Source organism: Sporisorium graminicola, chromosome SGRAM_21 (genome assembly GCF_005498985.1).
Source record: "Sporisorium graminicola strain CBS 10092 chromosome SGRAM_21, whole genome shotgun sequence".
Classification (NCBI taxonomy): domain Eukaryota; kingdom Fungi; phylum Basidiomycota; class Ustilaginomycetes; order Ustilaginales; family Ustilaginaceae; genus Sporisorium; species Sporisorium graminicola.
In genome coordinates this window covers 353,145-378,660 of record NC_043730.1, presented here as the reverse complement: position 1 = coordinate 378,660, position 25,516 = coordinate 353,145, and the positions used below count along the sequence as shown (strand labels likewise).

Below are 25,516 nucleotides of genomic sequence, written 5' to 3'. Positions count from 1 at the left end.
TTCTAGAAGCACAGCTTTGAAGAACAGTGTACTACACAACGGCGATCCTTTCCGAAGGAAACAAGTTCGCCGGTTCAGCTCATCCTCTCTTCAAGCTCTTCGGCCGGTTCTGGTCCGGTAGTCCGCAATGCTTCAAAGATTCTTCTGTTCCACCGTGAGACCATGCCATCGTCTTCCTCGTTACCAGGTATAATGTGCAATTCCAAGGTTTTGGCTACGAGCCTACTAGGTCTACGCATCATCACCACAAGCCGTCACAAAGTCATATAAGGCTTCCACTTGAGCACCCATCTCCAACAACACTTGCACTCGCCAACATTTTCCTAGCTATCTCCTGTTAACCCAACAAGCGCTCTTGAACATGCCTCTCAAGACCCACATCGCAGCATCGGCCGTAGTGGCCCTTGCTCTCGCTCACAGCACCGTTGCTGCCCCTGTCTCGTCAAGAGCCACTGTGTGTCAGCCTTGGCAAAGGCGCGTTTGTTTACAACTCGTCCGCCATCCGCGTCGCCTCCAACGATCCTCCTGCCTACCGGCTCACCGTCCACAACCATAGCAACAACTACATCAGGGAGTCGTACAAGCCCACCTACGAGGTGCAGACCCTGTTTAAGTTCTTCAACTGCTCCTCAGCTGCCCACACGGCCGACTCGTTGGCGACGTATCAGGGCTACATCCAGGGCGCCAATAGCGAGTGCGTCACGATCAGCGACCTTGACAGCGAATCCAACTATGTTCGAACCGCAGAATGCTCCTTCAGCGGCGACCCGTCCATGGGTAATGTAGACGCCACTCAGAACTTCCAGTTCCAACGCGGTGAAGAATTTTCCTACTACTCTGCTGTCTTCCTTGGTGCGACTGCAGGTCCCGTTGACACTGCCGAGCTCGGCGCCGGTGGCGAGTACCACTTCAAGGTCAATGACGTGGGCAACAACTACCTCGTGTACGGCAAGAACGACCAGCCTCAGTCGGTCAACAAGAACGAGATGCTCATCGGCTACCTCGGTCAAACCTACAAAGTCCCTGCGAAAACCTTCCCCGAATGCAAGCTTGTCAAGAACGGCACGCTCGAGCTGGTCAACACTAAGACCGGAGACGTCCAGAGCGTTACAGCCAACTACACTGTCGACGACTCCCACTCTTTGCAGCCGTTGCTCAACGGCTCTGGAAATCCATACTTTAGCTTCTACGCGTGTGATTCGAGCTACATGGGCTACGAGGCGGACGGCAACAACCACTACGGTCACTTTTCCTCCAACGGCAAGTATGTTCCCTCGTGCTTCATCGGGGACTATGCCAAAGGATCCAGCGTCGGAATTTACGAGCCCGCCTTCCCCGGCCACAACGACAGCCCTTGTGGCAAATACAACACGAACGTGCAGCTCGAGAGCTTCTTCCACCTCGCAAAGACCAACGCTGGATACGAGGTCAACTTTTTGGGCACCCTCAACGACGGGGCCAACCGCCCGAACGCCCCTGTTCCCGGAAAGGGCGAATACGGCTGGGTACCCACACCCACTGCCAAGCAAACCTCTGGCGACCCTACTCCCATCTTTGTTAGCCCTAACGCAACCGACTACAAGCTGCGCTTCACCGCCTAAGGCCTCTTTGAATCAGAGATTCACCGGTCACATCGATCCATCACCTGCATAGTCTTGATTGTGGATCCTCTCCGTGACATGCATCTTGATGTTTCGCTGTCTGTGCAGTGTGATGGCATCCAGGCGATCAGTGCACCCAATCAAAACTTGATTGAACGCCGTGTAGCTCGAGGCAAAAGATGATCGAGCTCAAGATGCGCTCTGCCAGCCACACCGAGGGCCTTGTGAGTTGGTGGCGTCCCTCACTGCAAGCCAGCAGGCCAGTTGTCGGTGATGACGGCAAACAAGCTGTAATTCTTGACGGTCGTTGCAACTCCTAATCTGTATTTCTGTTGTCGTCTCAACACCGGCGGTTTGTCGTGTCTTCGAATTCCATCTCTGCCAAAGGACGCCAAGCTGTCCAAATGTCAAAGCAAACTGTCGTCAGCCGAGCTTCAGATCGGTCGGGAACGGATCGCCGACGCTGAACAGCAATACGAGCATGTGACCGCAAGTAGGATCGACGCTGGTGCCTTGCTTCCCGCGGAAATCCGCTTCCTTCGGATCGCAACGTCAGTCCGGTTTAGCGTCAGCTGAGTCCACCGCTGGACCCTGTACGGCGTTGACGTCGGAACAAGAGCAAAGGCGTGGTATTGACAGTCCGAGACATTGTCAGCTGCTCCTTTATGCGATTCACTCTTGGTGCCAACGCTTTACCGGGTTGGTCTCAGCCAGCCTACCATGAGCCTACAAGGTACACACAGCAAAGCGTTGTACAGATGGAAAGGCATATAAGGCCACGGATTCGAGCCTTCCTCGACTCTCCCTTTCTATCGCCTCATCGTCCCCCTCTTTCAAGCCTAAAAGGAAGGATGCATTTCAAGTTGACCATCGCAGCTTCGGCTGTAGCCATGGCTATTGCTTTGGCCCCTACCACCGCCGCTGCGCCCGCCCAGTGCCAGAGCCTGGGCAAAGGAGCATTCGGATACAACTCGACCTCCATCTGGATCTATGCAACTACCCCGCCCGGTGCCTATCTCACCGTTGATGATTCCAAACACATTGTCGCTTCCACGGTGCCTACGTATGAGAACCAGACCATGTTTGAGTTCTTCAGCTGCTTGCACACGCCTGCGCCGTACCAGGGCAAGGGGGCGATCGACACGTACCAGGGCTACATCCAGGCGCCCAATGGCGAGTGTGTGACGCTGCATGATCTGGACAACCCCCGCACGCACGTCGAGACACAGCCATGCAGGTTCAACGACGTGACTGCGATCGGAGACGTCGCGCATGCGCAGCACTTCCAGTTCCAGACCGACTCGTTCTACTCGTACTACTCGGCGGTGTTCCTCGGCAGCACACATGGACCCGTCAGCACCAACGCGTTTGGCGGTGGCGGCCACCGCATCTTCAGCCTCGATCCTGCGCCCTCTTCCGCTGCCGGCACGTCGTACCTCAAGTCGACCAAAGTCACGGGCGACGCGCAGTCGGCAAATCCCAGCACGATGCTCATCGGTCAGCTGGGCGACGAATACCGACCTCCCACCAAGAGTGTATTGTGACCAAATTCTATCTTCCCGACTTGTCCGACTCGTGCGGCACCCAGGACACGGAGATTCAGGAGGAGAGCTTCTTCCAGCTTGCAAAGACCGAACAAGGTGACTTTGAGATCAGCTACCTTGGTGGTCCAGCGACCCAGAAGCGAGAGCAGTGGACTTGGCAGCCAAAGAAGGCGTTGAAGAACGGCGTGCAGGTGTACGTCACCCAAAACACTACGGATTACAAGCTGCGCTTTACCAGCTGAGAGGCTCCCGCCCAGCCATGTCGAACAATCGCTCTCTCACTTGGCTAACGAACAATCCTTCAGACCGAACCATACCTTTGATATTGTCTTGAGCAATGTTGATCTCTCTTCTTGCAAATTTGCCCCAAGCTTGACAGACACGGCTAGACATAGAGAGTCAACGGAAAGAAATCCTTGGCATTGCAAAAACTGAACAGGGACTGAGGATAAGGCAATGGCACATTAGGGTGATATCCTAGTCTAAGCGCTCAATCGCTCCGCGATGGTCTTTGCGACATAGCCTTTTGCTTCAAGAGCAAGATCAGCGTTGAGAGCAAGAGCCTGCGCCGCATCCCGCACAGCCTTGGCAGGCGGCGAGGAATCCTTAGCCTGCACACCTGCCGCCTTCACCACCGCCTGCGACCCAAACCGCTCATACGAACCTCCAATCTGTTCGTTCTGTAGTGCGATCCTGGCCGCCTTGAGTTCCTCGGCCAACGACTTGTTGTCGGACGCCGCTGCTCGAGACGAGATGGCTACGCGGTTGTGGGACAAAACCCCAGAGGCGACGGCGGTTGGGTTGTTGACGGGGCCGAGGATGTTGCGTCCTCCCGGTCGGATGTGGAGCTTGAGCGCGTTCACCGCCGTCTTGATTCCAGGCAGGTTGAGTTTCGCGCCAGCAACCTTGGTAGGGGCGGCAGCAGCTTTGCCTTTCCCCTTGCCGCTCGCTGCTGGTGCAGAAGATGCGGCAGCTGCGAGGTCGGGGACGAAGACCGACGAGGCACGCGGAGCGGATGCCAGCATGCGCTCGAAGCCGGGTTTCGAGAAGAGCGGGCTGTTCCAGTCGGTGGTGGGCAGAGGAGCGGGGACTTTGCTCTGAGAGCCGTGAGTCAAGCTCTTGACTCGCGCGCCTCCATTGGGACGAGATCGTGCCGAGGCTGATGCAGCATCAAACACCGAAGGCAGACGCTTGTTGCGTCGATCGTTGCCCGCAGTCTTGTTTCCGTTTTGACCGGTCTGCTGGGATGAGCGATTGCGTTGGCCCGCACGAAGACGTTCTGAGGCTCTGTCGCCCGACTGGGACAATCGCTGCGATGGCTTGTTGGATCGTGGTGGACGAGGTGCAGAGGCTGAAGCCGGTGCAGCAGCAGCAGACGAGGTCGACTCGGATAAGGTCTTGGCACTGGAAGTGAAACCCCTGGCGAGAGAGCGCATACTGATCGTAGCCTTAGGGAGTGAACTCGCCATCGTGTGTGAAAGTGTGTGTGCGTGGACAAGTCCGTGTGATGACGGTGTTCTGGAATGGTTGGTTATGCAGTGGGAGACAGTTGAAAGGATCCAAATCTCGAACAAGAAAGCATTTCTTCGCAATCCGCCGATTTTCGGACGTCGACGACACGTGACTTGCAATTTTACAAATTTGTTACGCCATCAGAGTCCACAGCCAATAAATCGTTCTGTCAATTCCGCCATGAACTGCAATAATCGCTCTTGACATGTTCGTCACAGCCAGACGTCTAGCCTGACATCTGCTTGAAACCTCCTAAAGGGCTCGGAACCGGACGCTAGCGGGTGACGATGATGTCTCGGAAGCGGGGTACTAGTTCTGTAACAGCGGTTTTGGGTTAGAAAGCTGAGGCGCTCTTACTTGACGAAACCTACAAGCAGTTTCCAATCAATGTCATGTCTCTCGCAAGTTGGACGTGCGAATGCAGGTGTGCTAGTGCGAGTCGAGTTGGAGGAACACAGACTCCTCCAAAGAGCCCTCTAGTTCATCCTGGTCCGCAATGCTTGTCAATATTGATCTGCTTTCCCCGGTTATGACAACCGTGACAGGTTTTGTGTTGTTTGTGGAGCCCGCTTGGTCTCAGAAAGATGTGTCACGCATCGACCGGATTGCCTTTTCCGGACGACAACAGATATGGAAGGAACCTCCTAAAGCTAGCAGAACAGGCCGTGTACGCTGCCGGACGACAAAGCTGCTTAAACAGCACACGAACGGTCGAAACGGAGCATTCAACCAGGGCTGCGGGTGGAATCCACGCAGACCAAACGGCTTATCTTTCAGACCTTTTTGACTCATCCACACCTTGACACATGGATTGGTGCAGGCCCAATGAGACAAGACCGCGTTCGTCGCTGCGCATAGTGGACAGACCAAACATCAAAGTATCATATGTTGACCGCAATCCAAACAACGTTGATACTCGTCTCGATTGCACGCTACTGCACGGCCAAGCGAAGAGGTTTTCGGAGATTGCAAGCACGCTGTGATATCCAACCTGCGGCTAGCATAGAGTTGACGAACGCGACGTGCTTTCGAACAATGCACACGGGATTGAGCAGCTTGAGCTGCTTGGTGCCCGCAGAACTGGACAGGTAGCAAGCGGAGGACAGGAGTTTCCTGCGGGACATGAATGACGACAACAGCAAGGACTTGTGATCTGCCGTCGGTCCACCACGTCAAACGAACTAATTGCTCTTCCGTCATCAGTTCAAAGCCGAGTCTCTATGCGACGACGCTCAAGATAAGACCTCACGGTCATCCTCGCGATGTCCAACTGCGCTAAGCGCGTCTGACATGCCTCGCTTAGATAGGCATGTCTCTCGCTGATTTTTGGGCCCGAACAACAAGTCACCGACAGTGCGCAAGCGAGCTCTTATCTTTGGTGGTAAATTGAAGATAGTTTGCATTGACAGGCGTGTGAATGCTGCATGAAAGCTGGAGACAATGTCCGACGCGCCCCCTAGGGCGATGCAGAAGACATGGCACTTGCGTGAGACCGCCGCTTTGCTCGTATACCGCCGAGTAGCCGCAGGCTCTTCTGCAAAGAGACTTCTTTGCCAAGACCATCGGCTCTCGGCTTTCTTTTTAATGCCGTCATACAGATGGAGACCTTCTTTTTACGGTAGGAGTGACCGCCGCCGCCATCTCCATTCCGAAGAAGGTTTGATCGAAGTATCTCTCGCTTCCAGATGCAAAAGCTGCTGTTTGCACATCACACTTCGTTCATGCTTTCCTACCCCTTACCATTAAGTTGATCGCCGAGGGTCCGTCCCCATTGGACTATCATTATGTCATCAATCCAATCCGCACCCTCAGATCATTGTCGTCTTTCTTCCAGTCCACGCTTATTTTGATTCCAGATGCGCAAGTCGACATCACAGCTCGCCCTCGCTTGCACGGGGCTTTCCCCCAGCACTCTTAGTCACCATACTAGTCCTTGGTTTCGACACCAACGCTGCCCGAACCTCGCCATCTCCCATCCCCCCCCCCCCCCCTCGTGTTTTCTTCCGCCAGGAAGTTGTCAAGTTCTTATCTTGCAGCATTCTCTTAGCGAGGAGGATCCGATGGCTTGATCACTCTCGCTTGTTCTTCTAGTTCCATCGGACGTCACTTGCCTATCAGTGATCTTCTTGTCCGTATTGGTACCAATAATCTCTGCCGAAACACATCGACTCGGGAGTGGTGATTTGCGCTATGCGATGCTGCCTGCCCACCTGCGTGCAGATGACGATGAGATCACCACATAGACGAGACCTATCCATCGCCGCCTCGTTAGCGTGGTTTCTTATCTCGAGCAGCTCTTTGGTCCAGAGCATGTTGTCATGAGGACAAGCTAGACCGTGAACTTTAATTCATTGGGAAAAAAGCACTTGTCGTGTGAACAAGGCCCTTGCACGTTTGATCGTCCGAAAGGTCCTATTCGATAGCTGCTCGCATGATCACTGCTTGAGCGCTTCTCTCCTCGATAGCAGCTTGTTTCTTCCAACTTCCTGGAGCCCCCTCCTGCGCTTTCTCTCTCAGAGGAGTCGATGAGGCCACTTTGAAAGATATATAACCCGCGACCTGACTGCCCCTTACCTCGATCCAAGACATCGCTCAGGCACCAGCTTCCCAATCTACTTCCCCTGTCTATCCTCATCCCTCCAGATCTTCCCCTTGAACACCCTCTTCGCGCTTCCACGTACACAATATGAAGTACTTCCGATCTGTCGTCGTTCTGGTCACACTGGCTGTCGCCTCGACCGCGTTCGCTGCACCCGTGTCGACCTCGTCCAACGAGCTTACAGCTCGCTCTGCCGAAAAACCCAACCTGATCGACGAACTGAACGCAGCTTCGGAAGACCTTGGACTGCGCAAGCGATCCGACGAGAACCTCATCGACGAGCTGAATGCTGCGCTCGAAGACCTGGGACTGCGCAAGCGATCCGACGAGAACCTCATCGACGAGCTCAACAAGGCCGCCGAGGACCTTGGACTGCGCAATGTCATCGACGAACTGAACGCAGCTTCGGAAGACCTTGGACTGCGCAAGCGATCCGACGAGAACCTCATCGACGAGCTGAATGCTGCACTCGAAGACCTGGGACTGCGCAAGCGATCCGACGAGAACCTCATCGACGAGCTGAATGCTGCGCTCGAAGACCTGGGACTGCGCAAGCGATCCGACGAGAACCTCATCGACGAGCTGAATGCTGCACTCGAAGACCTGGGACTACGCAAGCGCGAAAACGCCATCGACGAGCTCAACAAGGCCGCCGAGGACCTTGGACTGAAGAGGAGGTCTAAGGAAGACCCCAACCTGATCGATGAGCTCAATGCCGCATTGGAGGACTTGGGCTTGCGAAAGCGCGAGACAGTGATCCAGTAGCTGAATGCAGCATTGAAGGACTTGGGACTGCGCAAGAGGGCGATGTAGTGACCGAATTGAACGCAGCACTCGAGGACCTCGGACTGCGAAGGGATGTTGTGACCGAGCTCAACAAGGCCGCCGAGGACCTTGGACTCTAAGGGACAAGGCAATAGGCTGTCTGTCTATTCGACGCCTTGAAGGTTTCCCGGACGCTCCTTTCAAGAAGCTTAGAGCTTGTCTCCTTCTCATCCGCTTTTCTGTTCCTCAACTTGCCCTTACACTCTCGACTACTGCAAGCTCGATGTTCGTACATCTCGTAGCTCACTTTTACAAAGATCTTAATTTGTCTCACTTCCATAGCTCTCCCATTCACTTATAATGAAGCGTACGTTACCTTTTTGTGCTTTGGTTCTACAACTTGTGGTCGTCGTGTCTATACGTGAAGTGTTTGAACGGACCGAGATGCGAGACTTCGCCATCAAGGTGAGTTCGGCATCGCCTCACGGCACGCAGTTGACTACCCTTTGCGACTGCCACACCTTTCAACATACCCTGCAGCAGACGTGGCCTCAGTTGTTGGCGCACATTCGAGACAAGACCGGTAACGTGATCTTTTGTAGTTGAGGGTCTTCTCGAAACTCTTGAAGAGAGTGTCGCGCACCATGTACCCTATCAACGGACTTCTTTAACATTTGGGAGTGAAGAGGGCACAACTGTGGGTACACGCAGGTGGGAAATCCTGTCGAAAGCGAGATTGCCGCTCGCCTCTTTGTAAAGCTTTCAGACCCGAATCAGAATTCTACCAACATGGTCGTAACAGCAAACATGACCTGTAGTCACTACTGTACGACGTCAACAACGTTTGCGCATTGATTTGCCCAAAGAGTGCAACACTGCCCAAGAGGTGGAAGCACGTCATCAGTGGGAGAAAAATGGTGCGGTGGTGGCCAAGAGACGAGCATGGCTGAAGCCGCGTGCACACGCTGCCTGCACGAGACAAACTAGATCTCCGAGGGCGTGAGCGGCCAAAAGCTCAAAAGAAACAGCGTCCGCCAAAATCAATGACAACCACCGAATTAAGATCCTCGCTCCAAAGCAAGTTGCGAAAGTGAATGTCGCCATGCCCAACACCGATCCGTTGCAGCGCCTGTTTGCATTCCAGCTGCAGTTCCCACAGTGGGTCGACTTGGCTCTTGTTTGACTCGATCCTTACGACGCTGCTGCCATCGTTGATGGCGGCCTCTGAACCGCTGCTGCCAGTGTCTTTTCCTTCTTGGCTGCCAGGCACCTTGGCTGTTGGCCTCTTGAAGGTTATCGAGCTCGAGCTCACCCCTCTCAGCAGCAGCAAGGGTACTCTGTTGACCGTATGGCTCGGCATGAATGCAGTAGTAGTACGTCTGCAGCGTCAAGAAATCAACCCAGAAGTATAGCTGGAAACAACCGTTGTTAAAGGTGATGGAGGCGACGCCTTCAGTAGCTGTGTAAGAAAAGATCTGACTGCTGGCTGCGGTTGCTTTATCGTCGAGCATGAATTTGAAATCCGAGTTGTGGATCGCCTGGTGGTCGTTGTTGGTGCTAGTCCGATGCGGAGAGAACCAGGACCACAGAAAGTTGGCGAGCTTGACACTGAACGCTTTGAATTCGATCATGCCTACCGAGCGACCTTCACCAGGGGTTGGTGAATAGAGGTAATGTAAATCTGCCTTCCTCAGGGCGTACGAGGTGGAGCTCTTAGGCGTTGCAGAGGTGGTTCGGTCGATTCTTGAGCAAGCAGACGCATGGGCGGAGCTGGTAGCGTGACCGGGCTCCTCTTTTTCCGTTACTTGAGACTTTCAGCTGCAGCTGCTCGGCCGTAACTTGGTCTGACGCCTCGTATCTCCAAACGTTGACACTGCGCAAGTCAGCCGCTGGAAGTCACTCGTCGATGCTACTTCTCAGTCCGAGTCAAATTAGCCAGGAACTCCTTGGGAAAGTCGGCCGACTTATGCGAGACTTCCGTTTCTTCTGCCAACCATCATTATGGTTAATGTAAATTGAGCTTACCAACTTGTTCTTGGTTGGATTGGCTAAAACTTGGCTGAACTTCCATCGTTGGCTCATGAATGGCGCCGTTGCACTGGTACAGAGCTGTTACAAAGCTGTTTTATTAACAAAATAACAGGCTTTCATGCGGAAGACTCTTGGTTGCTCTCCCATCTCTTCTGCACGTGAATCAGACACCATCACGGTCTCAGACTTTGTAAGGATCTTCTGACCTTCGCACATGAGCTCAGTACAAGATGCAATCAGACGAGCAGCGAGTAACATGGGCAACCTTCGAGAGCAAGCAAAGTGTCTTGTGTTCTGTGCACATTCTCAAGGACCTCTAAAGCGGGATCCCATAGCAGCTCGTACGTGGGAGTAGAACAATAGGTCAATTCTTCTTCATCATACAGTCTCTGCTGAGATGCCAAACTTTGGGTTGCTGTGGGCCCTGGTTTAAGTAACGCAAGCAGAGGGCAGGATGGCGGCAAAGATGGAAAGGAGAACGAAGCACCACACCGTGCGGCTAGTTGCCATTCGGGTGGGGCTGGAGGAGACGGGCCTTTTCTTCATTTCCTCGGCGGTGATGCAGTCCAGGATGTTGCGACCAGGAACCAAGGTAAAGCCCACTGGGAATTCAGGCGAGTGCGGCCACTCGGACTGCAGGCACGAATCATTGAACCTGCTGACGGAGGTGACGTTGGTGAGATAGTAACTGCCGCAATTGAGCGTTCCACCCAGGCTCCCTGCCAGCACACAATCCGGCTTGACGGGAGTGGAAGCATTCAAAAACGTAAACGACATCTGGCGTTGGCGGTCTTGTGGGGGTGGGTTGTGAAGGTTGTCTTGCAGAAGAAAGGGGGGAAAGAGGCTCAACCCATTGGATACTATATATACCTGAACCCAATGGCAATCCCTGCGGCGTTGTAGACAGGGTGTCGCCAAGCACACACATGTTGACACCGCCAATCCCGTCGACGGTACCTTGAAATCTTCCCCCGTTCAAGCGCTGCGGACCAAGGTCTTGGCAGCTCTCCACCAAGCTGGAGGTGGTACACGGACGACTTCAGGCAAGTTCCCCGGCAATGTGACTGGATCGAGTCATGTCAAAGCATTGGGCTCAGACCGGATCGTGTGGTTGGATCATCTCTGCCTGAATGTTACATCATCGTGCGCGGATGGGCTGCTCGGTGACTAAAACCCCCAAAAGTGGAATTCAAACACAGACGTCAGGTAGCGCAAGAAAAAGCAACGCACGCTCGGGCTGCGTAGGTCGGTATTCTGATCGCACGCACTCCCTCCTCCAGATCCAGCTTGCGCGTAGTGACACCCATCGAACGACACTCGAGCTTCTTTTCTTTTCTTTTCTTTGTGCCACCCGTGGTTTGCTCGAATGGTGGCGAGTAGCCAGCTAGCTTGGCTCGCGTCGGTGCGTGCAGAACGAATTACACAGTACATACAGTATATCGCTTGCGCCTCATTTTTCGGGAACGTCCGGAAATGCGGATACGTCCGAATACCTTTGCCGAAGGAGCGAAACCAATGTCGCACCAAAGCAGTCTGCTGACTGGCATGCCACTTACTGCCAGATCCTTAGCATACAACGCCTATCCTCTGACGGCACCTGTTCAAGAGCGAAGGGGGCTAGAATCTCATAGCGCGCTTCAGCGGCTGAGCCAGAACAGGTTGGGAGAGACAGACTCTTCCAAGCAAGATCACCGTATCGATACAAGTTTGTTGTAGTGCCCAGAAGAGAGAAAAGACTTGCCAACACAAAGGATAGTCTACGATCTTGTTGTTTCCTCGTGCAAGGTGCATCCCTAGAAAGCTAAGATGCCAGGGTCTCCAACAGTATAAGACAATCACATGTCGCATTCAATTATGGAGTAAACAGATGATTCACAGCGCATAATACGGACATAGTTACGTTCTCACATCAAAGAGGATCAAAACACCGAATCCTTTCATGAGATCGGCCTGATGCGAGCCGATACTTCACACGCGCTTCTCACAACATAAACGTATATATATGTAGAAGATTCTATTGAGTAAGTAAGTCGATAAGATGACGCCACTGAGGCGAAGCTACATGGTGTGTGTAATGTGACCGTGGAGGTGAACGTGTGCAACCTAGAACCAGAGAAGCTTGCTTCAGTCGATAATTCGCAGCGGGTACTGGGTGGACGTACTATTGAGGATAAGGAATTGCTCGGGAGCGTCGGATCTGCCGGCTACCAAGCCCCAGCCGTACTGATCCGTAGTCTCTGCAGCGGTATGTCCAAAAAGTTGAGCTCGTATTTGCCGTTGTTGTTGGTGAGATGGAAGAAAGAACTAAGCCTGGCTATCGTTGATGCCACAGCTATCGTGAGGCAAAGTCGAATTGCAGTACTTGATTGCAAGGAACGTTTTATTGAAGGGATTGACGGATTGCCAGTCGGACGATGGAAGCTGGACTGGGGGACGACAGCCTACGTACTATGGAAGACAAGAGAAGCGGCCAAAGTTGAGTGACTGAAGACGCTCGTACGCCTGCAGCTCCACCACACCCTAGCATGCGCACTCGCTTGCTCAGGAGGCAGATTACACGTCGACTAACGGCCCATACTGACGGCCAAGCGAATGCCGCTTCCCAGCACCTGCCAACCAGCATGCGAGGTGTGGCCCTGCCCACACGACAGCAGATAGCTGACGGCAAAGTGAGCAGCTCGCTCCCAGACACAAGGACCAAAGACACTCAGAGTCGACGTCTGACAAAAGAATATCTTGAAGCCCAGCTGGAAGATGCGCTGATTTTGCGATTTTGTTGCTGAAGACCGATGACGCTCGGCATCTTGAGAAAGGCCCAAGTTTTTCGTGTGTGGCCGGTTTTCGTTGGTGTGAGAACGTTGAGGTTGTTGAGATTGCTGTTGCTGTTTGTTGTAGCGAAGCGTAGGATGAAGACAAAGGGCTTTGTTGTGGTAGGGCTCCTCCATCCCTGAAAGTTGGAAGGGGGAGGACCCCATCGGCAACATGGTTGGCGAGCGACTTTGATGGAAGATCGCACGCCGTTTTCCCCGAGATTTGTGCCATGGCTACTGCCCCAAGCTAGGCGGCGGCGATGGTCTTATTGGTGAGGCCGGTGACATTGACGGTGTTAGTCAAAACCGCTCGGGCTGTCTTGTTGGTCAGCTGAGACGTTAGATTGACCGAGGCGAAGCTGATGTTGTGACAAGGCGCCAGCGACGAGCAGTTGAGATTGATGCCATCTGCGCTTCGCACCGTACCCGAGATGTTGTTGAAGCTGAGATTGTCGAATTGGAACGTCGAAGTATCGCAAAAGTTGGCCTGACCCTTGACCTTGTAGTAGCACTTGTTGATGAACACCGACTGCGTCGTGTTGGTAACCTCCATATTAGTAAAAGAGATGTTGCTCACGCGACCTGTACCTCCTCCGCCGCCTTGCGGAGGTTCGCCCATCGAGACGCCGACCCACGACTTGAAGTACGCACCTCCAGCTGGCGTCGCACCGCCATACTGCGCCGAAACCTCGCCTATCACCTTGATGTTTGAGACGCTCACGTTGGTGATGTAGTCCGGGCTGCCCGGGTACTGGCCCACGCTGCCAAACGCGATACCGCCACCGACACAGGTAAAGTTGCGCAATACCACATTGGTCGTGTTGCCCTTGGGTGCAAAGCAGTCGTCGCCGCCACGGAAGTTCCAGTTATGCAGATGCAGTCCATCCACTCGCATCGTGTCGATGCCATCGATGTTGGTCGCATAGTTGGACGAGTTGCCCGCCGGATCCGTGTTGGTGCCATTGATAAAGATGTTGTTGATGTGGACGTTGCGCGAGTCCTGGACCCACATGGACCAGAATTGAGGCTGGTAGAACGAAAAGTGATCGATGGTGGCATTGGTGCTGTTGTACAACGAAAGCGAAATGGGCCGTCCGTACTGGTTGCTCTGGCCCGCAGCGCGGCCGTACCAAGCCTGTCCGTTGCCCAGCACGCCACCCTGCTGCCAGCCGCCTCCGCTGATGTGGTAGTCGTTGCCCTCGACGATCCATGCGGTGCTCATGTTCTGGAACTCGACACGGTGCGACTTGCCGATCCAGTATCCCAGGTCCGGCGTGAACGAGAGCAAACCGTGCACGTTCAGTCGAGCGCGGTTGAGCTTCATGTACATGCGGTTCGAGATGGTGTAGGTGTACGGAGCAGGCAAAGTGATGGTGCCGCCGTTGCCGCATCTCAGCACCGCCTCTTGAATCTGGGACGAATCGTCTCGTCCCCATCCGAGCGGCTTGACAATGCAGTGCTCGTCTGTAGCATGCTGAGCCGGCCAGGAAGTGAGGATCGGCTTGGCATGCTCTTTGTGCAGTGGCAAAGAGATTTGAGGCGCGCCGATCACCTCCTTGCTTGGCTCAAAGCAATCCTGTCGAAGAGTGCCATTGAGCAGAGGCAGTGCGGTCGAAAGCAGGCTGGCGACTGGTACTTTCATGGTGCAAGCCCCGGTACGGTGATCAGACGTTGAGTTGGAAAGACGTAGCAAGCTTCTGATTGGGTTGGCTCCTATATTTGTAGCTACCCTAGCAGCCAGTATCTTCAGCCAGACGACGAGCATCACCCGGCGCCTGTGTCAGACGCCAAGATTGCTCGTTCCAACTCGCTGAACGTGGCGCTGCACAAAGCGGGTGATGGTCAAGACATACTTTTTGTTGTTAGTGAAGCCAGCTTCTTCCCTTCCATTGACCGGTAACCTTTTGTGAGAACGTGCACACAGAATTGCACGAGCCATCGATTACTCAACTGAAAGGATCGGTAGACACAATGACCGTACCGAGACACAGAGCCAATGCTCACTGAGGCTGGCTCATTCATCCGCAGAAAACTTGATATGGCCGGCTACGCGAGCGATCTAATGCAACGTCTCAGGAACCCCGGTGCCTTTCCTTCTTGCCGAAAATGCATAATGCGGCAGCCTCGCGTGGCATCGAGGCCCACGTGCGTGGCTAGTCGGTCACCTCGGTGGGGCTGAGTAGGCGAGCGGCTAAGCACAACGGTTCCCAGAAGCGTGTTCCTAATGCACAGTAGCTTGTTCCCGAGGCAGCACCAAGCGAGCTACAAGCCAGCATTGCCAATTTTGAGAGTCAAGGGTGAAAGGGGAGACGAGCCAATCGCACTAAATACACCACGTGCGGGTTGAGGGACCATGATCTTGCGAAAGCAGTTCCCACGCAATGCAGAAACGTGTGCGGGGGACGGAGGGCGCGGACAAGCTAGGAATCATGCAAGAAAACGCCTTCTGCTGAGTTTGTACTCCAATCGCCTGCACATTTGCTCGAGCACAGGTACATTAAAACCCCGCTCTCGCTTTCATGGGAACTGTCTTTTATTGCTAGACGAGCGTCGATCCTTCAGTTCCACCGACGACTGACTACCTCGGCGGCTCGACAGGAATGCTTTCGAGCGTTTTAGGGCGCTTATCCGCTCTTATCCGCCGGGTCATACCCGTCCGCCCAGGGACGGGCAGCAACAGGCAGCAACAAATTTTTTGGCACTTCGGCTATCTCACCCCGACTTCGGATCGAGATGGGCCGAAACGGCGCTAGTGGACGCCTGCCTTCCTTTCACCGCTGTATCATAGTGTCCAACACAATGATCCTGTTCTTCTTCCTTCCATCACTTCCAGTGCTACGAAAGGTTCCCATCAGGTTTGTTGACTCAGACCGTGAGCTGCAAGTTACGATCCACGGTCTTGCGACGGCCAGATGGATGCACCACTCAAACTGCTTCACACCGCTCGCTCGCTCGCGATCATGTGATGCAGATTGTGCCGATGGCGATCGGTTCTTCCCAATGGGGACACCTCAGGAACCCTCTAAGCAAGCTCGACTTGGCTTCAAGGTAGTCCACCTTTCTCGAAAGAGCGAAGCTGGCAAGTTCCACAAGCGCTCTCGCTGTGCCGCAACCCTCGTTACGAGGATCTGAAGAGCTGTGTTTCAGAGTGGACGAGCCTCGATCGAAATTCTCCTCCTCCAACGCAAGCAGCCATGCTTTACCCTACAGGACGGTCGTCTCTTCTCCGACAACCTGCCATTGTTGCGCTGTGGAAGCTGAAGCTAGACCTTCTCTGCGCAACCACAACGTGCGATGGGCAGCATGACACGTTTCCTGGACGTAGGGAACGACACAGCTTCATCCTCGATCAGCGTGTCTCAGTTCTTCCTGGAACATTGACTCCACGTTCGGCGGCGCTTGTGCTCACCCTTTGGCTGGTCAGATGCGTTTGAAGCTGGAACCACACACTTCTTGCTCGTTGCGAGGGAGCAACTGCCTTTGCTCACAAGGAGGATGGGTATCCGTCAACAACTCATGCTAAAGCTATATAAGCGAGGCTCCCAGAGGCCTCTTTTGGTGCAAAGTCAAACAGTCAAACCAACCTGCTAGACAGACTTTCCAAGACCTCCTCACTTTGTCCTCAAGATGCAATTGCACAAGCTCTCGACCTATGTGATCGCTGCTGTAGCTCTTTCGAGCATTCCAGTGTTCGGATGGCAGCCGATTGCTCACCGTGGTGTCTTTCACGATGTAGACGACCGTCAGGCCAACTCGGAAAACACGGTGGGAGCGCTGTACCGTGCCGACGACCTCAAGATGCCCGGTGTCGAGCTGGATCTTCGTCTGAGCTCAGACGGCGTGGTGATGGTGACGCACGATGTGCTGTCCAACCGCGCCACCACCGTGGACAACTACGATGGACGGCTCAACTCGGTGCGTGTTGCGCTAGGTGCTCAGCCGTCCGTGGCGGGCATCAGGATCGACTCGCGTACGGGCAATCAGTGGAACCACACACCGCTTAAGATCTACGGTCGCAATTCGCAGCTCGTCTCGGACGGCACGCAAAAGATGGAGACGCTCGACGAGATGCTAGGCCATTTCTCGGACTTGATCGCCGGCAATGGCGGCAGGCCGTTCTTCCTGGTGCTCGACATCCAGAATCCCGAGATCTTCGAGAAGGCTGCTGATCTGGTGCGCTCGCACCGTCTGCAGAACTCGGTGTACCTCAAGTTCTTTGCCACCTCGGCCATCGATTCGAGTTCCTACCGCTACCAGGGCGCCAAGACGTGCGCGGCCTATGCCAACTACAACGGTCTCACGGGCCTCAAGATCATCCCGCAGATCAACAACGGCGAACTGGTCAACAACGGAGGTCAGCCCAAGATCAACGTCTTCCAGACGCAACTGTCCATCGAAGACTACCTGGCCTGCTGGCGCGACGCTGAAGAGTACAGCGTCTCGGCGGATCTGACGCATGTTAGTGCCAGTGTCGCCGCGGGAGATCACGTCGCTGCTATTGGAGCAGAGAACGCTCTCAAGTGGGCTAAGCAGAACTCCCGTGGAACCATGTCGATCTTGCCCAACCCGGATGCCGGCTCGCTCTCGCGCGGCTCATGCACCTACTGGTCGTTCCAGAGTAACAACGTGGCGGCTCAAACCTTCGACCAAAACGCACGCCGCGTCAAACAGGCGTTCATCAACGATCTCAGCCGTTACATTGACTACGTGGTTGTCGACACCATGGGTGATGTGGGCGCAAACACGTACTACACCGACTTTGACAAGTACGTCTCGTACCTTTGCTGAACCCGTGTCACCCTCAACCCAGGTCGTACTCAGGATCGGAAGCTTGTGTCATATTCGATTCTCGATTCATCAAGCCGTTTTTCCTTGGCTTTGTTTTTGTGTTTGCGACTGGCCTCGTGTTTGACACGCTGACCAAAGTAGGGACGTGGATGGACGCGTGAGACAAAGTATGAACGATACAGCTGAATCCATGAGGCAGAAATGCAACTAGGGGGGTAGCAAAGGAGGAGATTAATATTAAGTCTGTAGAGTCGCCACGTCTCAGCCAGAGTGAAAAAGTTCCGCAACCATGATGACTGCCATTCCTGCGGCTCTTGATTAGCCCCCCGCGCTGATTTTTCAATGCATGAGCGTGGACGGCATGCTTGGCATGAAGCTTTGTCACGACCTCCCTTCAATGGTTTCGGGGAGCATGTGCCAAGGGCATGAAGCGTACATCTTTCAGCATCACCGCGCACTGCACTGCTCCGCATGCTTCAGGACGGCCCTCACAACCTGCGCACATTCTCAAAACGCAAAGCTGCCATGCTGCAGTCGATCGATGATGACTTGCTCAAGGCCAGTGACGCGAGAGAGAGAGAGATCGTGGGCGACGAGATCGATACAAGAGTCAGGGAATGCTGATGGCAGAAAGTGGCAGGTGGTAACGGTGGCGGGACATCCAAAGTGCAGTCGATGTATCGCGATCTTCTGTCGTAGCCCTTCGGTGGAAGAGGTCCGTCTTCGAGTCGCTGATCCCCACCCGCAGCATCACTTCGACACAGGCGACACAGCGGAGAGCTGAAATTAGCAGCACTCCTCAGAACACAGAGAGACACGGAGTCAGGTCGGGCTAGCTGCACTCGCATCTCGTCTAATCTATCCGAGAAGAGAAGGGTCGGCAAGTTTCGCTGTACTGAATGGCGTGACTGTGATTTCCGAACAAGAATAATCACTTCCGCTGCAGCAACAGCAGCTCTCTCTCTACAGTTTCAAAATTTTGCCGCTTGCTCACCATCCATCAAATACTCCATCCAGCGGATTCGTTGCCGCCGCAACAACGTGGCCCTGGTTTCACCATCTAAGCTCGTCATTTCACCAGACTTCCTGTCCTTTGTTTCCCCTAGTCTCTCATCGTAATCAGCTGATTTGAGCCATTTGCCACCCAATCCAAGTGACCAAAGGCCGCTGCAAAACATACAGCCGCATATCATGCAGCTGTGGCCGCAGCATGGAGGTTCAAGTTTATTTCGGGTGTGGTCGGCTTTCCTTACCCATTCGAGCCGTCGTGCAGATCGATTGAGCGGTTGAGAATTTCTCTTTTGCCGTACCATACAACCCAGTTCCAGAACCCCGGTTGTCCAACCGCAGTGCTTCATGCCAAATGCAGGGCCACCTCCTGGGTCCCTTACTGAGCAAAGGAGTTTCTGTCTTCCTTGTTCAAAGCTTGTACTTTGCATGCTCGAGCATTCAGTCGTGTGGCTGTCTACCTGGGTGCTTCAATTCTTCATTCCTGCAAACTGGTGCTTACAGTAGAGGCCTCTGTGAACGGATCAGATGGGCCTGAGAATTCGGGTGTTAAGCAAGGGAGCCTGCCGTGGGGAAGGACTTTTGCCCTTCCCCCCTTTTGTTCCTGACAGTAGTGCTTGTTGCGCACGCCTTTGCTTACCTAGCGATCGTTGATTGAAGGCGTAGTACAGTACTAAAAACGGTTGTCTCTCTCGGCTATCACTCTCGGTTATCTCTCTGCAAAATTTCCCCTTGACAAGGATTGCCACCTCTTTGTGCGCTCTAGTCACCTTCTGCTTTCTCAGCTTGTCTCTTTTGTTCTGCTCTCTGCAGCACATCTACTGTAGGTCATACTCCAAAGGTGCATCTTAGTGGGGCGCAGTAAAAGAGACTCTCAGAGTTTGAAAGCGAGGAGGAGGACGAGCTAGAAAAAATAGACTCTTACTGTACAGTAGTTCAAACATTGTAAACGGCATAATCGGAAAGTACTCTGTCTAAGCTTTCCATCGATATCACCCAGTTCGGTACGATATGCCTGCAGCTAGCCTTACCGAGGTTTCCAAGCCGAGTCATGTTGTTCAGCATGGTACAGTACAGTAATTGTTCTTGCAGTATAGGACAGGTCTGATACAGTAGTTCGCGGCGCGTTTTTTCGCTGCAATTTGGCGGGGTGGGACCCTGCCAAGGGATAGGATCGACACCGCGAGTGGCGTGCGTCTTTCATGGCATTTCGCACGCGATCTCGGCTACACGTGGTTACGCCTGCTAAATAAGGATGGCGTTATTCGACGCAAGCATGACAGGATTCCACCGAACTGCAACTCAAAAAAAGGCCGCACTACTGTATACTGCCGAGGGGGGCCGTCACTTGCAACACTGCGAAGATCCCGCCAATCACCTCATCCAGTTCAAATGTTCTAATTTGGGCCAGTCCAGTCCCCGGTGCAATGCAGACAAGGCTTGCCCTGACCAGCCAGAGTAGGCTCATCAACTGCAAACACCTACAGTATCTTTACCCCGCTTGGCACCCTCTTGCCCTTCAAATCTTCCATCTCTAGTTGGTTGTTTCATCCGAGGTACACTAGAAACTTTCCACAGGAACGTCTGTTCGGTTCATTTGCCGTTGCCACAGGTGGGGGTTTCTGACCCAGATTGCACCCTCCGACGCCAGGTGGCCCTGTTCAGCCGAGTGGACCCCGAGGGCCCACCGCTATCACCTCATCGACCTCAAATCTTTCGACTCTGGTTGGTCCGTCCAGCCGAGGCGATTAGTAACATTCCAAGGGATCAACGGTCAGTTTCATTCGCCGTTGTGACAGATGGGCCTCCGCCCCAGATTGCACTGTCTGACATTGCCGACGGGTCACTGTGACCCAAAACTCCGTCCGCCGTCCCTCTCGCGCTTCAATCATCATCCAGGATATTCCAAGACAAGGAGAGTCCGTCCCATCAGAACTCGCTTCAGGATGGCGCCATATTACTGCCCTGTATTGGGTTTTCACCCTAGGTTTTTGGAATGGAGACGAGGCAGAAACTTGATCGAAGTGAGAGACTTAATCGATGCGATCAAATTCAGTCGGCGTCGGTTGCGGGGATTGTTTGGGACAGTGTTTGGGTTGCACCGTACACTTTCTGTTACGACGGTGTTTCGATCGCATCGAGTGATCCGCAAGCAACCCGCGCATACGGTCCAGGGAACTGGGCCAAAGGACTTGGGCTGGGCAAAAGGTATAAGAACTACCCTTTAGAGATGCTCATGATGGGGTCTTCGTCTATCAACTCTCCATCTCTCTCCCACCTTTCCCCATCGTTCCCCATCCCCAAACATGAGGCTGTTGACTCTCATTCCTTTTCTATCCGTCCTGCTCTGCAGTGTGACGGCGTTCCCTTCCTACGGTGACCTGAGCAAAGTCGACTACTCTGCTTTCCTCGAAAAAGCTGCCAAGATCAAGGGAGGCGAGGAGCTTGTCAAGCGAGCCACGAACCACAGCGGTAACACTGGCTTCGAGCAGCGTACCTTGCACGCCCTCATCAACCCTGCCAGCTTCAAGTTCAATCCCCAAGAGCAGCACGTCGACCTGACCTCGGAGGAGCACAAGTTCATCCCTCCCGGTCCCAACGATATCCGTGGCCCTTGTCCCGGTCTCAACCTGTTGGCCAACCATGGGTACCTGAACCGTAACGGTGTGACCAACCTGTTCCAGGGAATCGATGCCATCGGCAAAGTGTTTGGTGTCGAGTTCGACCTGGGCCTCGCCTTGAATGCCTATGCTGTGGTGTTCAACGGCAACATCCTCGACCTGAGCTGGTCCATCGGTGGTCCGTATCAGTCCGAGGGGCTTGGAAAGGTTACCGATATTCTGCTCGGTACCCCCGGCGGCATCGATGCGCACAACATCTACGAGGGTGATGCTTCGATTGTGCGACAGGACTACTACCAGCCCGGTGCGAACCACGACAACGTCCAGGTGCACCTTCCCTACTTCCAGGACCTTCTCGATCTCGGCAACAACGACCAGACTGAGGGCAAGGATGTATACACGGCCGAGTTGATGCTCAAGCACAAGTCCAACCGATGGCACCAGTCTGTGGCGGTCAACCCGTTGTTCTTCAACTCGGCGTTCGGTGGACTGGTCGTCACAACCGCGGCCGAGCGATTCGTCGCTGAGTTTGCGGCGAACAACACCGTCGATGAGAACGGATACAACCGACTGTACCTCGACGAGAAGAACCTGTTGGCCTTCTTCTCGGTGGAGCGAACCGAGCAGGGTCTCAAGTACACTCCGGGACACGAGAGGCTGCTGCCCAGCTGGACCCGCCGTCCGCTTGCCGCTACGTTCGGTCTGGACGACATTGTGCTGACCCTGCTCAGCGCCGCCGCCATCGACCCCAGCCTGCTGAGTGTCGGTGGTAATGCCGGAAAGGTCAACACGTTCACCGGTGTCGATGTCGGCAACCTCACCGGGGGTGTGTACAGCCTCGAGACGCTGCTGAAGGATCCCCAGGCGCTCTCTTGCTACCTCTACCAGATCGGCATCGAGGAACTGGTGCCCACTCAGATTAATGCGCTCTACAAAGCCTCGGGACAGGCTCTGGACTTTGTTGGAAAGTACCTCACGGCTCCTTGGAAGAAGCTGGCAACTGCGGGTGGTAACCCCTGCAACAGCTTCAACTCCAACATTGCGCAGCACTACAGCAAGTTCCCCGGATCCAAGATCGAGAGGAACGGACAGGCAGGTCTTCTGACCAACTTGCTCGGACTCGCAAAGAAGCGTCGTCGCAGCGTTGCCAACTAAAAGGGGCTTTGTGGGATTACAATGAGCCCCCTCCCCCTCGTTCGCTCCCATCCCCTAGCCCCTGTTTTCTCGACTCCCGCCCTCCCTTTCGCCTTGTCTTTCCGCTTCCACTTTGCGTTCACGCCGTCGGCTCCGCTTGCTCTGTCAGACGAAGTACGTGCAATTGCCGGCAAAGCTTTTTGATCTCCTCATTACTTTCGATCGCACGTTCTCTCTTTTTGCCTTTCGTATTCGCTCTTCCTTCCCACCCGCTTTTTTAATGAAAATCCCGTGCGAATCCACCCTCAAAGTGTCTTGTCTCACTGCGTGAAAGCCGCGCAGCTACTGCAACTGCCTTTGCGCACCCTCTTGGACGCCTGACGGTCGACGGCAAAGCGAACGTGCTCGTTTCTTCTATGTCCTGTTCGTTGAAAGACGAGTTGTCCACGAACTAGCGTGCATGCATGGCGGCTGCTAGCAGCAGGGGACGGCACAAGGTGAGCACAATACAAAACGTCGCGTTCCTTCAGCGTTCCGTTGACGGCCTCACCTCCTCGTGAGGAGCGGATGAACCGGCTCGTCGGCAACTCAGTCTTGATCTCACAAACCGCACGGACTCGGGCGCATGCGCAAGAAGTAGACGCTTAAAACGTTTCATTTTGGTGGCAAGTCGGGCTACATGCTTGATCGGGGGTGGGGCACCGCGCTGCACAGCCACGGTGGCCACACATCCCCCAAGGTTGAGCAGGCCAGCAGGACAACGGAAGCGGCTCCGCGGATCAGAGCTTGCCGGCCTCGATGCCTCGTGCCGCGAGCTTGGCCTTGAGGAGCTTGGCGACCTCGTCGATGTACTCCATGGTGGTGACGTAGTGCTCGCGCTTCATGCCCTTGCCATGGTAGATGAGCGCCAAGTCCTTGGTCATCTTGCCGGCCTTGATCGCATCGAGACACGCCTCCTCGAGCGCGTTGGCGAAGAAGACCAGGTCATCGTTTTTGTCGAGCTTGCCGCGGAAGGCCAGGCCGCGCGTCCAGGCGTAGATGGAAGCGACCGAGTTGGTCGATGTCTCGTTGCCCTTCTGGTGCTCGCGGTAGTGGCGCGTGACGGTGCCGTGGGCAGCCTCGGACTCGATCATGCTGCCATCGGGCGTGAGCAGCTCACTGGTCATCATTCCAAGCGAGCCAAACCCTTGTGCTGTAATGTCCGAGATGACGTCTCCGTCGTAGTTCTTGAGCGCCATGGTGAAGCCACCGTCGCTCTTGATCATCTGAGCAACCATGTCGTCGATGAGGCGGTGCTCGTACCAGAGCCCCTTGGCCTCAAACTCCTTCTTGTAGATCGTGTCGTAGAGGTTCTGGAAAATGTCCTTGAAGCGGCCGTCGTACGCCTTGAGGATAGTGTTCTTGGTCGACATGTAGAGCGGCGTGTTCTTCTCGAGCGCCATCTTGAACGACGAGTGGGCGAAACCAGTGATGGACTCGGTGGTGTTGTACATGGCGAGACCGGATCCTCCACCCTCGGGGTAGTTGAACACCTCCCACTTCTGACCCTCGGAGCCGTCGGTAGGGGTAAACTCCATGGTGAACTTGCCGGCCTTGTCGACGGCAAAGTTCTGGCAGCGGTACTGGTCGCCGAAAGCGTGACGGCCGATGATAATAGGCTTGGTCCAGCCGGGGATGGGGCGGGGGAGGTCGTCGAGGACGATGGGAGCACGGAAGACAGTACCGCCGAGGATGTTGCGGATGGTGCCGTTGGGGGAGAGCCACATCTTCTTGAGGCCAAACTCCTTGACACGAGCCTCGTCTGGGGTGATGGTGGCGCACTTGACACCGACCTTGTACTTCTTGATGGCCTCGGCGGCATCGACGGTGACCTTGTCGTCGGTAGCATCGCGGTGCTCCATGCCGAGATCGTAGTACTTGAGGTCGATGTCGAGGAAGGGGAGGATGAGGTCCTCGCGGATCTTGTGCCAGATGATGCGTGTCATCTCGTCGCCGTCGAGCTCAACGACCGGGTTGGCGACCTTGATCTTGGCTGGCGACGCCGAACCGCGTGGACGAACGAGTGACATTTTTAGACCGGGGCGAAGAGGGTTAACGTCAGTAACCGAAGTGACGGCAGAAGATCAAGACGGAACAGAGGCCAAGAAAGAAGGTGGTGGGGCGGAGCGTGGAGCAATGCGGGGAAGGACCAAAGAAGCCTTGGGTTAAGGGGAGACGGACGGACGGCTTTGCATTTTCGTGGAGATGCGCTCGGCTGTCTTTGCCGTTCAAAAGGCGGGAAGGGGCACTTTGGCCGTCACTTCCGGCGCAAACAGATGCCGGGCGGCGCGAAAATCGAAAAAGCTGTCGAGATTCGAGACCGGCCAAATCCAACAGCGAAACGGCGAAAAGGAAAAAAAGGAGATAAATGGGATTTTCCACATTAAATCTTCACTTCCCCCGCTCGAGCCAGCAAGGCTGTTTGTGCGACTCGAAAAGAGAGAGAGCGCGAGCGCGGACCAGACCCTGGGCGCTGCTCGCCGACGCACCCTGAGCTGAATAGACAATGGGGAGAACGAGTCGAAAACGTACCTTGAGTAGACATGGTGGTGGAAAAGAGACGAGCTTTGACGGCAAACGAAGGAGAAGCGCGGGTGCTGACAAAGTTGGTGCTGCGAGCGCAAGCCAGGAGCGATGCGTTCTGCGAGAGGGTGCGGGTGTTGGCGCTGCGAGCAACTCGAGTCGAAAAAGTCGAGTAAGAGCGGGCAGAAGAGGTCAAAACTCGGGTGGAAGCGTGGGTGCTGAGGCGGGCCGTAGACATCTACTTGGTGTCGACGTCGAGATGCAAAGGAGGAGGAGGAGGAGGATGGTGGCGGGGGGAGGAGAAAGAGAAGCGAGGGGGAAAGGACCAAATAGGGATGGGCGGAACGGCGGATGTGGGGGACAAAGGGTCAACGCGGATTGGTCGGACAGAAGGCGACGTCGGCGAACCAGGCGAGAAGAACAGGAAGAAGCAGTTGCAAGTCCGCACCACGTCGTCGTTGTTCGAGGAGGACAGCGTCGAGGACGGTGGAAAATAGTTTTGGCAGCGAGCAGCAAAAGCAAGACCGTCCAATGAAACGAG

At 54.6% G+C, this 25,516-nt stretch overlaps 8 protein-coding genes across 8 annotated transcripts; 5 read left to right on the top strand and 3 right to left on the bottom strand.

Annotated features, from left to right (window-relative positions):
* Positions 1 to 162: 162 nt before the first annotated feature.
* Positions 163 to 1,601, top strand: EX895_003595 (uncharacterized protein; the record flags this gene model as incomplete). Its single annotated transcript, XM_029884193.1, has 2 exons — positions 163 to 187; positions 421 to 1,601. 2 exons carry the CDS (start codon positions 163 to 165, stop codon positions 1,599 to 1,601), a joined length of 1,206 nt encoding a protein of 401 aa, XP_029739566.1.
* An 890-nt stretch (positions 1,602 to 2,491) lies between these two features.
* Positions 2,492 to 3,145, top strand: EX895_003594 (uncharacterized protein; the record flags this gene model as incomplete). The annotated part of the gene is made up of 1 exon (XM_029884192.1): positions 2,492 to 3,145. The coding sequence occupies one exon, from the start codon at positions 2,492 to 2,494 to the stop codon at positions 3,143 to 3,145; it is 654 nt and encodes a 217-aa protein (XP_029739565.1).
* A 482-nt stretch (positions 3,146 to 3,627) lies between these two features.
* Positions 3,628 to 4,581, bottom strand: EX895_003593 (uncharacterized protein; the record flags this gene model as incomplete). The annotated part of the gene is made up of 1 exon (XM_029884191.1): positions 3,628 to 4,581. One exon carries the CDS (start codon positions 4,579 to 4,581, stop codon positions 3,628 to 3,630), a length of 954 nt encoding a protein of 317 aa, XP_029739564.1.
* A 2,762-nt stretch (positions 4,582 to 7,343) lies between these two features.
* On the top strand, positions 7,344 to 8,021 carry EX895_003592 (uncharacterized protein; the record flags this gene model as incomplete). Its single annotated transcript, XM_029884190.1, has 1 exon — positions 7,344 to 8,021. One exon carries the CDS (start codon positions 7,344 to 7,346, stop codon positions 8,019 to 8,021), a length of 678 nt encoding a protein of 225 aa, XP_029739563.1.
* Positions 8,022 to 13,109: 5,088 nt separating this feature from the next.
* On the bottom strand, positions 13,110 to 14,504 carry EX895_003591 (uncharacterized protein; the record flags this gene model as incomplete). The annotated part of the gene is made up of 1 exon (XM_029884189.1): positions 13,110 to 14,504. The coding sequence occupies one exon, from the start codon at positions 14,502 to 14,504 to the stop codon at positions 13,110 to 13,112; it is 1,395 nt and encodes a 464-aa protein (XP_029739562.1).
* Positions 14,505 to 16,489: 1,985 nt separating this feature from the next.
* On the top strand, positions 16,490 to 17,650 carry EX895_003590 (uncharacterized protein; the record flags this gene model as incomplete). The annotated part of the gene is made up of 1 exon (XM_029884188.1): positions 16,490 to 17,650. The coding sequence occupies one exon, from the start codon at positions 16,490 to 16,492 to the stop codon at positions 17,648 to 17,650; it is 1,161 nt and encodes a 386-aa protein (XP_029739561.1).
* Positions 17,651 to 20,964: 3,314 nt separating this feature from the next.
* Positions 20,965 to 22,434, top strand: EX895_003589 (uncharacterized protein; the record flags this gene model as incomplete). Its single annotated transcript, XM_029884187.1, has 1 exon — positions 20,965 to 22,434. The coding sequence occupies one exon, from the start codon at positions 20,965 to 20,967 to the stop codon at positions 22,432 to 22,434; it is 1,470 nt and encodes a 489-aa protein (XP_029739560.1).
* A 758-nt stretch (positions 22,435 to 23,192) lies between these two features.
* On the bottom strand, positions 23,193 to 25,213 carry EX895_003588 (uncharacterized protein; the record flags this gene model as incomplete). The annotated part of the gene is made up of 2 exons (XM_029884186.1): positions 23,193 to 24,445; positions 24,985 to 25,213. 2 exons carry the CDS (start codon positions 25,211 to 25,213, stop codon positions 23,193 to 23,195), a joined length of 1,482 nt encoding a protein of 493 aa, XP_029739559.1.
* Between the last annotated feature and the right edge of the window lie 303 nt (positions 25,214 to 25,516).